The 13,298-nt window shown below is 52.8% G+C and overlaps 1 protein-coding gene across 4 annotated transcripts in view; it reads right to left on the bottom strand.

The window, feature by feature from the left end:
• NECAB3 (N-terminal EF-hand calcium binding protein 3) overlaps positions 1 to 12,202 on the bottom strand; it is a 131,844-nt gene extending 119,642 nt beyond the window's left edge. For all 4 annotated transcript variants that reach the window (XM_044986670.1, XM_044986672.1, XM_044986669.1 and 1 more), the window contains exon 1: positions 11,998 to 12,202. In XM_044986670.1, the coding sequence (XP_044842605.1) occupies positions 11,998 to 12,114 (117 nt within the window). In that variant the 5' untranslated portion in view covers positions 12,115 to 12,202. The remainder of the gene's footprint in view (positions 1 to 11,997) is intronic.
• Positions 12,203 to 13,298: the final 1,096 nt, after the last annotated feature.

Here is a 13,298-nt window from a genome sequence, read left to right as displayed (position 1 = left end):
AAGGAAAATCTCCCACTTAATCATAACAACAGAGAGGTCAGGGCTGATTCTGGGGGAGCAGGTGGAAGATAAACCAGCCTTAAAAATCCAGGTTTAGATCTGACGGACAATGAACAGAGGGGCAGGGAGAGAACAAGGAAAGGATTTCAAGGAAAGCAGCAGCCTCACCATAGCTTTGTTACAATGGCTGAGGAGCACAACTCTACCCTCCCCATTGGGCCTGGGCTCACTAGTTTGTCTTCTGGTTGCAAAGTAGGCCCGGGAGAAGCACCAGGCAGGCGCTACAGTGATTTTCTCTAAAGGGTCAGGAAAGTGACTAACCTGGCACCGTCTTGCTGAAGTGAACTGCTCCCCATGTGCACTCAGAGTCAAGTGATCTGATGAATTAATGAGGCAAGGAGGTTTTTAGTGCCGTCTGTTTCCGTCCTGCCCTGGGACAGCAAGCTGGAATCTATTTGCGCTCTCACATTATCAGCAGAACTGCGCTGAATGCAGAACCATTCTCATTAACGACAACGCATGACGTCCAAGAGAACTCGGCTTGATTCTCAGATCCCAGGGCTGGAAGTCACAACACCCTCTTTTCAACTTGTTAACTGGGGCGATTTCACGCAGAGTCATAGTGCTGAAGCCCTGGAGTGCAGAAAAGTCTCCCCAGGCACTGGAGATGTTCAGAAGTGGAAATATACTGTAATAAAAACACTGTACTTCAAACTCAATCACTTCCTTTATCCAAAGATTGGAAAGCACTTTCCAAAAATAGATAAAATTATCCTTGAAACCTCTCTGTAGGTCATATGCTTCGATGCTGCCCATAATCAGGGAGGCGGGGGGAAGAGAAGTTCCCAACTCCCCACACTTGAAGAAAGGGAGAGAACAGAGCTGCGAGCACACAGATCCTCTCCCCTCCCACTATGGTGAGTTCATAGGCATAAAACTTCTGGCAAGGATTCACATGAGGCCAGGAAATGACCTTTAAGTTGGGTGCAATCTTCCAAAGTGCCCAAGTGCCTGAGGAAAGTCACTTCTAGGGGCTACTAAGGAGCTGTGGAAAATCCCACCCATTGTGCAGAACACTGGGCATTCAAGAAACTAGAATTCAAAAGCAGTGAGGAAAACAGGCTGCTGCCTTAATGAATCTCCCTGTTGATGAGGGGGCAGAACATGCTGAGGGAAGGGTCAAGGCTCATCTGGGAAAATTACAGAAAAGGAAGAACAGGGAAAAGATTAGAAAAAATCCTCCCTGACCATGCTGTATGGACGCCTCATCTGCTCTTGTTGTGCACGCTTCAAGTGGGATATCTCTGCCACCGCACCAGCTGGAAGGTTCTACTGTCTTAGCATAAACATGCCAAACACTTCAAAGCCTACGGCCGCCGTGAGAGAAAGGCTTTCTTCTGTCTTTCGGAGGCTAATAGCAAAAGCTGAGCCTCCAGCACAGCGCCACCTTTCACCTCTTTCCTGAGAAGACTTGGATTCCTCTGAACTACAAAGGGAATCTGAAGCCTGACCTCAAGGTGTAGCGATGATCAAGAACCGTGATTCTGTAAAAATGGCTCATTCCTGCACAGCTCTGCTCCCCTGCGGCATCTGAAGCTGATCTGCTCAGGCTATTGACAAAGAGCCACCAACCATGTGCAGCCAGCACATCTGGGCCCGGGGATCTTCCCTGTACAGAAGAGCTCAGCTCCCACACAGGCTCCAAAATTAGTGAGCTGATTTTCCAAAAAGCGGAGCGGGGTGGGGGAGGCTGAACTCCTTTGGAAATCTGGCTCCAACTCTGAGTGCAGAGCTCCTGCAAGTCTGGTCAGGGGTCTTGTGAAAACCTGGACCATGGTCTGTAAAGGTTGTTGGGTGTCTTGGAAACCTCAGGGATCTGTGAAAGCCATGTCTATCCAGGTCAGTGTCACAGGGTGGGATGGGTGTTTAAGAGTGGTGGGTTAGACACCACCTGCCTCCCAAGTGATGGGTCATGCCTGGGATAGTCTTCAGGCCACTTGGGTCCAGATCCTCAAAGATATTTAGGTGCCTAATTCAGACAGAACAGGGACTTGATCCCAAGTGTCCCACAGCCCAGCTGGGTACCCTAATCACTGGACTACTGGCTATTCTAGGGTGAGGGGCTCTCCATTTGCAAAAAATGTCACAAGGTCTCGGTTTCATCCCGATGTGGAATAATAACATTCTGAGTCGTCGCAATGTTCCATGAACTGGAATTCTTGGTTTCCAGCCAGCCCTACAGGGGAGCGCCCAGCCTGGACTCCTTGCACTGGGGCAGCTGGGCAGGGTTCAGAAAAGGATTAGATGTTCATGGGGACAATAAGACCATTCCAAGTGACATCTGATAGGACTCAAGGAACTCTTCTCCCCTCAATCCCCAGTGTAGGCATGGCCAGTCCCTGCTCCTGCCTAGTCATCCTGTCTAGGGGTAGGTCTATGCCGCACCTGGGTTCCCAGCTCAGGTAGACATGGGCCAGCTCTGCTCGAACTAGTGCGCTAAAAATAGTGTAGCTGGGGGTAGCTGCCTGCTTACAAGCCTGCCTGGACCTCCTGGCTACATGCCATCTACTCATGCTGGGAATCATGCTCCCAGCTGCAGAGCAGACATACCCTAAAGGGGACATGGTGAGACTAGGACAGTGGATTTGCCTCTGCCTCTCTCTGCACTAGAGGGCAGAGGCTGGATCTGGAGGTGGAACCACTCTGCAAGGGTGGCAGGGGGCTTGCTTGGCTGACTCAGTCACATCCTCTGGGGGCTCCGGCCGCTGCACAGCCCCTCGTCCACCCTTCCCAGGGTACGGGCCAGAATCCGGCCCTTAGGAGGGGTTGTGAGGACGCATTCATGTGAGACACGCTGCTGGGTCCAGGGGACAGAATGGAAATCTAGCCAGGCAGACTCAGGAATGACTCTAGCCTTTCTGCCTAGCCATTGTGCACTCTACCTGCACAATGCCTCTGGGTTACGGGCTGGTGCAGAAACCCAGAGTACATCAGCCTTAGCAGCCCAGAGAGAGACCTGCCAGGATCACATTAAACCGGCCTGCTGCCTGTTTGCTTGCGTTCCTCACCTCGAGCTCAGCATGCTGTGCTGGAACGAGCGGGAGGATTTAGTGCTCCAATAGCCCACCCACAAACGTGGAAATTTAGATCCAATTTAAACAATAAACCCCCTCTTCATTTCCCTGTCCCTTGGCAGCCCTTGCTCCTTCTCCAGCCTCCCTCGCTATTGCATGGCGCCACCTACTGCCAGCTCCCCCTACCAGCACTCAGCTGGCATCCTCTCGGGTGCCAGGAGTGGCATGCTTTCTTCTCCCACACTCATCTCAGAATCACTGGCCTCTAAACTCCCAGCTAGCTGCACGGATGACCTGGGCTTCCTAGGGGTGTGAAGCCACCACGCTGCCAGCTCTGAGACAGCATGTCCTCAGCTGAGCTCATGGACGGTTTGTCCTTGTGTTTTGTGTTGGACGTAACTGGCTCAGCAGGAGAGGGAGCAAGCAGGGACACCTGGATTCATATCACCCTCCAACACACCTGTGGCATCAAGCAACTTCCTCCAGGCGGCTTCCTGACCGGAATAAACCAAGCAAACGGGAGAGGATTTCTTACACTGCAAGCCCTCAGGGCAGAAGCTATAGCTACCTACACATGTGTTCAGCTGCCTGGCGGGAGGAGACCCCGCTCCGCAGTGGGACCTCTGGGCACCCCCAGGATGTGCTATTAAAGAACAGCACCGGGGCCGCACTAACTGTGAGCTCTGGCTGTTACTGAGCCAGCTGGATAAAGCCAATGGGTGGCAAGCTGGCAGGGGGGAGCTGGCAGGAGGCTCTCGTGCTTAACGTTCTGCACATCTGCCAAGGCCATTTGATGGACAAACGTCGGCGGGGAAGGCTATTTCGGTGATTTGTGTGGCCTGCATGTCTCAACTGATGGATAACGAGTGGTGAGGTAGGGGGTGTCTCATCTCTAAATCCTCTCTCCCTCCCTCCCCTGCCTTCCTTCCTCTTCCACTCCCCTGTCTTTGACCCCTCTTTTCACGTCTGCTCTCTCTTCTCCTCGCTCCTTTCTCCTCGCACCCTCACGGACCTTTAAAGGGGAAAGCACAGAGGAGCCACCCTAGCGCGCTGCACAAGCCCTGTGCTCTCTCCCTGTGCATCTAAGGAATCCAATATCCTGGTGTGGCTCTCAGGCCTCTGATGCTTCAGCAGACCCTCCATCCCCTATCCCTCCCTCCACTGTCAGCCCCCCTTCGTCTGCCCACCCCTCATGTCTCTAACGGGCACCATCAGGCTCACAGCAAAGGAGGAGCCTGCCAGATACACTGCAGGCTGCCAGTCGCTTGCCGAGGTGGCAGTTCCTCACGGGGCCCCCCTGTGCTAGCCATGAACAGCAGACCTGGCCAAGGCTCCGGGCAGGCCAAAGCAGCTGCAGCTTTCTGTGGGCTGCCTTTCCGAAATCCTCTCTGCTTTCTCTGACCTCTGCCTCCGTCCTCCCCCAGCACGGCCTACGGGAAGGGGCGCCAGGTGTACCTATCTTCAGCAGCACCTGAGCTAAGCCTGCCCTCCAGGCCTCAAGGCGCCTGCCCCAGGGAAACGATAAGAATTTTCACCCATGCAGGATGGAGCTCGGGGTCTCACTTCAAGGACAGATGGAGGGTGACGCCCTTTCAGTCCCAGAGGTAATAAAGGGGGGCTCTTTATTTTCAATCTTCTGTAAGCACGGAGACCGAGATGTCCAGTGGCTAAGAGCAAGTGAGTGGGAGGCAGACTCCACATTTTGTTTGTGTGTGTGTGTGTGTGTGTGTGTGTGTGTACACACTTTATTGATTTCAAAGGTGCTGGGAAGCCTTGGAGACTAATGGCCTCTGTTTAAACCTGGCATAGTCCACAGTGGAACAGGTTTCCACATGCTGCCTTTGCATGGGCCTCAGTCCTGACCTGAAGGAGCTAATCTATGGCTGATAGGACAGTTCCTTCTCTATGGACCCATTTAGTCCTTGGTGCCTCTGTTGAGACTGCATGCAAAGAGAGTGTTAATTAGCACCAGCTGGAGCGGTGGGGGTTGTAACACAGTGAGGAGGAGACTATGATTTCTGGGTCCAGCTCCAGGCACAGCTAATGACTCTGGGCTGTCCTGGGCTAAACCAGGGTGTCCTTGGGCAAGTCATTTAAGGATCCATGTTCCAAGGCCATTCTCCGCATGCACATGCATGCAGCCACACTTGGCAGGTGCAGACACCTTCTGTGTGCATTGCCAATCACTAGTCTAGGACCTCTGAGGGCACAGGTGTGTGGATCTGCACTACAGGGGTCAGCCAACTGACAGCATGTGCACACAGGTTAGAATTTTTAAAGCATGCATCTGCTTGCATGCAGACATGTGGGAACAAACAAGCAGAGACCCTTTATAAACACACCCCTTAAAATCCCTGTGCATCGCTTTCCCCATCTGTAAAACAGGGGTAATTACAGTTATACTTAGCTACTCAGCACTGTCGTGTGTCTCAGTCTACCCCAGGGATGGATCGTGATGCTCATTCAACTGATGTTTGTGAAGTGCTTGAAGTCGCACGATGAGAGGTGGCTCTAGGCTAGCAGTATATTAACACACACACACCTCTCATGTGTAACGCACTCTTGCTTATCATTCCAAATGCTGACATGTATTGATCTGCAAGGCGGGCATGGGCCTGTGGCAGTGGAGGAGCCATGGAAGGAAGTAGGCTGTTGCTCACAGCCAAGCTCAGTGAAGCTGTTTGGAAGCTGTCCGGTTACTTCGTGCTGAAAGTAGAAGTGTTAAAATCCTCCCACCCGTCTCTGGGACTAACCTATGAGCAGAGAAACCAAACAGAAGGTCCAAGGGAAGCTGTGGGAACAGGGGCAGCCGTTGGATGCGTCTAGGATTGCTGGTAACAAGATTGGTGCCTCGGGTGTTAATTGTGCTAATGGTGCTCTGATTAACTGTTCGGTAAGAAAGCAGCTGCCCAGAGGATTTCTACTGGCATTCAGCATCTATCAGCCAGACCATGCTTTTCAAGTGGGGCTCTGCCTGCTCCATCCAGCTGAACATTTTGGGTAGTCACTGACGCTGGCTCGACAGTCCTACAGACTGAAATCCTCCAATGGCAGAATAGGTCCACATGCCTCACACCCCTCAACCGTGAGCTGAAAGGGTTAGGGGCAGAGAGGTCTTTGTTTTGCACAATGCATCGTTAGCCTCCCCAATGAAACTGCCAATTAGTATCAGTTTGGGCATCTTTTGCTGTTTGAATGCCCAAGTCTGCTGAGAACTGGACTGTCTTGCAAACTCATGGCACCTAAGCTCTTAAGAAGGCATGAAAAGCGAGTTACTATGCTCGCCCCAGTTGGATGGGAGCTGGATTTAGAGGCAAGAAGTTCTTTGTCACATTATCACTTCCCTGAGCCCAGTTCCCCCTTTATTCCTTGGGCAGCTCCTCCAGCCAGAGCCAGGTCAGAGATGTGGCTCCAGCTTAGGTTAAGTATCTCAGGTTTCTGTACAATCTTCCCTTATTGGAAGCTCAGCTACAAATGCCGCGCTGCAAGAACTCCGGCCCATCCGTAGGGCAGGAACGTATGCGCGGTGCAGAGTGAGTTGGAAAGCAATGGGCCAAGCTACTGCACCAGCACTGGCTGAGATCTCTCGCTCTGATTCTAATCACCCTGGAACAAACAGGTTGTTCTGAAACAAACATACAGGACAGTGTTCTGCCCTGATGCCCATGCAGGGAGGGAGAGCGCAGGGGTCCGGGGGTGACCCACTCATCTCTCAGCTGCTTTAGACATGAGGTGAAGGGGAAGCCACAGAGAGGGCTGAAAGCTGCAAAGCAAGGTGACTGGTGCTTGGGGAGTGCAGCTCCTGCTCTTTAAGGGGATGCTCTGTGCACTCTATCTAGGTAAAGTCCCCATTACTGGAGTAGCTGAGTGCCTCACAGTCCCCAGCAGATCTACCCTCACTACACCCCATGAAGTAGGCAGGACTATTATCCCTATTATATGGAGGGGAAACTGAGGCACGGAGACTAAGTGATTTACTCAAGGTTACATAGGCAGTCTGTGGCAGAGCTGGGAATTGAACCTACATCTTGGATAGAGCCCTAAGCACTGGAACCTCCTTCCTCTCCAAGTCACTGCAATGGGGGAGGGACAGCCACGACCCCTCCTTCTGCCTATCCTTTCTGGTGTACTTAACGCTTTACAGTCCTGTATTTAGGGGAGTGCAAGGACTGCAACTGCAGCCAGCCCCTGCCTGGGAGAAACAAGGGGGAAGCCATCACCTGCACAGGCACCGGGCACAACCTGGCCAATATTTAGCAAGTGCTAATGTAAACCACAGCAAAATGGATGGAGAAGTGAAAAATACACTCCCAGGTGGGGAGCTATTGAGTGCTCACTGCTGGGGAGCAGTGAGCAGAGAGGAATGGAATTCCCATGGCTTCCCCCTGCCTCAGACATTCCCCTCGTGCCCCCCGTGACCGTCCCCAGGACAGAAACTGCAAACACAGGCTCTCACAGCTGTAAAGTCTGGAGCCACTTACCAGCTGTGCAGCCTCGTCCCTGATTGTCTCATCCCATTCTCAGCTCGCTCTTGAGGCAGAGGGCCCAATTCCACCACCTTTACACAGGGTGCGTGGCCACTCACCACACAAGTAGCCCCACCGAAGCTGATGGTTGGCATAGCGAGCTGCCACTCAACGTGGACAGGTGTGGCAGGATCTTATCTGCAGTGACGATGTCTTTGAGATGAGCACCCAGGCATGCTCAGGCTGGGCCTCTCCATAGGCACCTGGTGCTGGGCAGCCCGGCTCCTCTGACTCCTGACAAGCCAAATGCTGTGAAACTACCACATTCGGCAGCACAGCCCAGGAAGCGGAGCAGCCATGCAAGGACGGGGAAATCTGTGGGGGTTCTTCTCCCAGGAGCTCGGGGTGGGGGGGGGGCAGGAGCCAAAGGAGAAGGGCACAGAGAGAGTGGGGCTGCAGTCTGCACAGACCCACTGGCCACAAACCCCCAGTGGGGTTTAAATCCACATCCGGCACCCTGCCTGTGGGTGAAGGGAGGATAGCATCCCTCATGCAACCCAAGTTAACTTGTGCTTTGCACAGGAACTGCGGCTTTCACCCTAAAAGCTGCCCAGATGTTCTTGGGTACCCAGACTTGGGTACCCAGACTTCAGTCTCGGAGGCACACCTAAATTGCTTCCCTCAGAGACTACGCTTCCCGGCATGTAATGCTCCACCTTGAGCTGAGCACCCTTGCTACTGAGATCAAGATTGAGCACTGCATGCTGGGATCGGCCATGTCCATTACAGGACCTCTGTATTAAAGAAAGCCATGGATGGTATTCTAGAAGTCGCTGGGCCACACCTGGTCTTTGAGGTGTCTGTCAGACACCCCTACCTGAGCAAATAGGATTGACTTCAACTGGTTCATGACATGTTTACAATAGGGTGTGTAATTCCAGCAGATAAAACAGACAGCATGTAAAATATTTTAGCAGTTAGATTAGACAAGCACTAATGGGTGTCACTTTTAAACAGTTGCACTTGACAATTCTCACAATTTTTTCATGAGTCTCACACTATTTGGTGCTTTCCTTAAAGCCCCGGCTTCTGGAGTCATGTGAATACATGAGAATCTCAGCTCTTTTTAAAGTGAGTTTCTTGCCCATGTTGTTTCAGAGAAAAGCTTGCAGACATGATCCCTATTGTATCTGAAACCAGAATACAAACTAAAAATGACCCAATATTTATTATCATTATTTACATATGATATTTGGAGGCCTGACTTGTGATTATTTTTAAACACTTGGGACTGGCAGGACTTCTGTCTACTGCTCTCTGCCACTTTATTTCTCTCTGAAATAGGACCAGATTTTCAAAGTTCAGCATGGACAGTTACATGCAGGTATTTGCATATGCTTAACTCATGTGATTCTATAAAGGCTTTTACTCTGTGCCAATCTCAAAGGTACCTGAGCACCTACCTCCCCCATGTGTCACCTGACATGAGAATTTAGACACCTGCAAATATATGTGTGCAGCTGCAAACACCTAACATTGCAAATCAACTGCAAAGGCTGGAATTTGCAAAGAATCCTTGAGAATCGGGCACTCAGCTCCTGCTGACCTGGGATTTGGGTCCATTGCAAATCTCAGCTCAAATATCTAGTCCACCCTTAGCCAGAAACTTAGCTGCTCCTGTCACAACAGACATGCTGACACTGCTCCCAGTGTAATAACACATCCTCAGCCCGGTCTATCCTCAGCTTAGAGTTTTCAAAGCAAAATCCTGCAGATTTATTGATTGGTGCAAACGGGAACAATTTATTTAGTCAGACGTCACTAGTTCTGACTGAGCCATGCTGATTAACTGTGCTCCAGCCCCAGCAGTGCTCCAAGGGCCTTGCAAGTCATGCTCCTCCTGTTGGACTCTGTCCTGGTGATTACGTTTGCTATAAATTGTTCTAATCCTCAGGGAAGGGCTGAAGCTTCCATTTCATTTCCCTCTGTCAGCATCAAAGCCTCCCCCTAGCTACTGGGCCACCCCACCACCAGCTTGATTTCAGTCCTAGGAAGGGCACCTCACTTGCTCGGAGAGGGGAGGAGGAGAGAGGTGGCTTCTGCCTGAGACAGGAGTGACCAGCACTTTGACAGCCAGGCAATGAGCCAGGAGCTGAAACGCTGCATGTTTGAAATGAAAAAAAATGTCTCTTGTTGGTGACTCAGTTGCACAAAGCCCAGCGGGTGACCCTGTAGCCACAGGCAGTGGGAAGCAGGAGGCCACGTTCTAAGAGTCAGCTGGGCACATTTGACTCTGAGGGTACCCGTCAGACCCTCTGGAGGAGACAGTACCTTGGGCAGTGGTTTCCACAGCTCCAAGCTACTGTCTAAGTAGGAAGCAATTCCACAGCATACACAATTCGAGAGAAAGGATTGAGGACTAAGCCCTGGTCTACACACAGCCCCGGGGTCGAACTAGGGTACGCGAATTCAGCTATGTGAATAACGTAGCTGAATTCGAACTACCCTAGTTCGAATGACTTACCCGTCCAGACGCCGCGGAAGCGAACTCTGCGGCTCCAAGGTCGACTCCGCCAACTCCTCCTGCCGCGGTGGAGTACCGGAGTCGACCGCGGCGCTTCCGGAGGGTACGTTTATACTTACCGCGTGGGTCGACGCGGCGAGTTCGACTTCTCGGAGTTCGAACTATCGCGTCTGATCTAGACGCGATAGTTCGAACTCCGGAAGCGCCGCGGTCGACTCCGGTACTCCACCGCGGCAGGAGGAGTTGGCGGAGTCGACCTTGGAGCCGCGGAGTTTGCTTCCGCGGCGTCTGGACGGGTAAGTCATTCGAACTAGGGTAGTTCGAATTCAGCTACGTTATTCACGTAGCTGAATTCGCGTACCCTAGTTCGACCCCGGGGCTGTGTGTAGACCAGGGCGGAGTTCGAACTATCGCGTCTAGATCAGACGCGATAGTTCAAACTCCGAGAAGTCGAACTCGCCGCGTCGACCCGCGCGGTAAGTATAAACGTACCCTAAGATCCATGAGCCAAAAGAAACAATAGCCAATTGGCTGTGTGTTCCTAAGGCTTTCACTCTTGTGTGCAATAAAGGCTGAACTGGCAAAGCCTGGGTGTGAGGGTATGGAGACCTCTCACAATGAGCCAGGGGCACCAACAGACACCAGCATCTGGCTTCATAAACATTTCATACAATTCTCTTTTGTACAATTAGCCACAGGGGTTTCCGTTAATGTCTCTCCGATACATTCAGGGGAGCAGAGCATCAAGCACAATGGGCTGTTTGCTTTGAATGTCAAGATGAAAGATATCAACAGAAAGTTCTCCACTGCACCCACAGCTGCAGGAAGCACGGGCAGCTGTTCTTAGCCAGCTCCTAGCATTGGAGATCTGGAAGCTTTAAGTCAGATCATTACTTCAAAGCTGCTTTTAACTCTTAGTTTCTAAGAGGGAGGCAGTGAACACAAGGATCAGGCAATACCCACAACTCTGCAGTAAATACAGCACATTACAAGCAAAGACACTCAAATGTTTCCCAGCTGGCAGTCATCTTTGGAGCTGGACTAGAAAACCCTTCATCGCCCACATTAAGTGTGTGACTGCCAGCTTCAATAAACCTTTGTTAACATAGATTTCCCGGCCGAGATTTTAAACCATGCTCGGGTGACTTTTACCGTAGGTTTCTTACATTACATAATTCAGTTAGGGGCTTAAGCTTCCAAACTGGCCATGAAAATCGACCAGCCCCAAAACCAAAACCTCCCCAGGCTACTGATTGAAAAAGAAACACGTACTATTTTCCTTGCATGACAATGAAGAAAAACAAACCCCCAAAAGCTTGATCCCAAAAGGATGTTAGTAGCATTTTGCAAAGTTGGAGGATGAAATCGGCGTGTGTATTGTTAGGGAACAGTGCTAGGAACTGCACATTGTTCCGTAGGAGAAAGCAAGGATTTCCCCATTCTTTCCCAGTCCAAGTGATGGCACTGCACATCATGGACACATTTTCAACCCCGGACACCTCAATCGTGGATGCAAAACGTGGGGATGCAAAGACACAATTCCCTGTCCTTTGTACTCACACACCTGCCCACATCACTGCCTGCTTGTGCCCCTAAAGGCAGATTTTGCAGGTGCCCCTGGGTCACAGATAGATAGTTGACCGTGCGCATCACGGTAGGTGGGTGGGTGCGGACACCACACACACACACAGAGCAGCTAAACCAGCATCTTTCCCCACAGGGTGCAGCCTCGGCCAGAAGTCTCCGTTACGGTGGGTTCTGCCTGCCTTGCGGGACCCCGCCAGCTCCCAGCCCAGCGCTCCCAGCCAGCCGCCGGCTCCGGCTAGCCCGGGCTTGAGCCCCCTGGACGTGGGAGCCGCGGGAAGGGACCCTACGCTGCCTGCTGGCTGGCCCCGCTCCTCGCACAGGGGGAACGCGCCCCGCGCCTACTTACATCGTGGAAGAGGGCGAGCCCCTGGCCGCGGGGCTGCGGGGGCTGCCCGGCGCAGGGGCTGGGGGCGGGCTTGGCAGCCAGCAGGCACATTGCCAGCATCTCCGCACAGCCCAGCATCTCCTCCAGCCGGTCCAGCGGGGGCAGGAAGGCGCCCGGGCCGGGATCTCCGGCGGCTGGCCCCGGGGCTGCTGCTTCGGAGCTGGGCTCAGCAACTCCCTCGCGCTCCGACCGCTGCCAGCCTCCAGCGGGCAACTTTCCCCGCCCGCCTCCACGCCTGCCTGATTGGACGCGAGCGGGGATCGGTCACGCCAGCCAGCTGCTCCGCGGGGCGCCGCTACATACTCCGCGCCGCGGCGCGCCGTTCTCCTCTCGCCGGGAGCCCCTGCCCCGCGGAACCTTCGCCTTCAGTGGGAGCCCGCCCTTCCCCGGAGTGGCCCCAGCGTCAGCGGGGCTCGCCACGGAGCAGGCCCCGGCTAGTCACTGCCTTAGCACGGGCACTAAACACCCCGCCCGGTGGTGCGGGAACAGAAAACAACCGGCAGACTGGGCAGCAAGCTGGCCCGGCAAGGCCAGGACTCCCGCCCCTACGATCAAGCAGAGAAACCGTTTGCAGACTAAACACCGGCACCAGGGCGATCACAAGCAACTGGACAAGAGCGGCTGGGGGCGGGGGCAGTGCAGCAGGACCCCAAATCTTGTATTAAATACCTGAAACGTCTAAGGCCAGATGCAACCAACTCCTATAGCTTCTGCAAAAGACCTGCGCCTTGGACCTGCCATCTCTCCTTCTGCCCCTTTGCTGGAATGATCCTAAGTTCCTCCTAAGACATGGGCACTAGGCCGTTTTTTATAAAGGGGCATGGATTTGGCAGCTATGTATGTTGCACTAAATAACCATAGACTCATAGACTATCAGGGTTGGAAGGGACCTCAGGAGGTCATCTAGTGCAACCCCCTGCTGAAAGCAGGACCAAACCCAGCTAAATCATCCCAGCCAGGGCTTTGTCAAGCCTGACCTTAAAAACCTCTAAGGAAGGAGATTCCACCACTTCCCTAGGTAACCCATTCCAGTGCTTCTCCACCCTCCTAGTGAAAAAGATTTTCCTAATATCCAACCTCAACCTCCCACACCGCAACTTGAGGCCATTGCTCCTTGTTCTGTCATCTGCCACCACTGAGAACAGCCGAGCTCCAGCCTCTTTGGAACCCCCCTTCAGGTAGTTGAAAGCAGCTATCAAATCCCCCCTCACTCTTCTCTTCTGCAGACTAAACAATCCCAGTTCCCACTTGGACTTGTTTCA

This window comes from Mauremys mutica, chromosome 13 (genome assembly GCF_020497125.1).
Source record: "Mauremys mutica isolate MM-2020 ecotype Southern chromosome 13, ASM2049712v1, whole genome shotgun sequence".
Taxonomy (NCBI): Eukaryota; Metazoa; Chordata; order Testudines; family Geoemydidae; genus Mauremys; species Mauremys mutica.
Note: the sequence above shows the minus strand (reverse complement) of the source record. Positions and strands in the feature narration are given on the sequence as shown.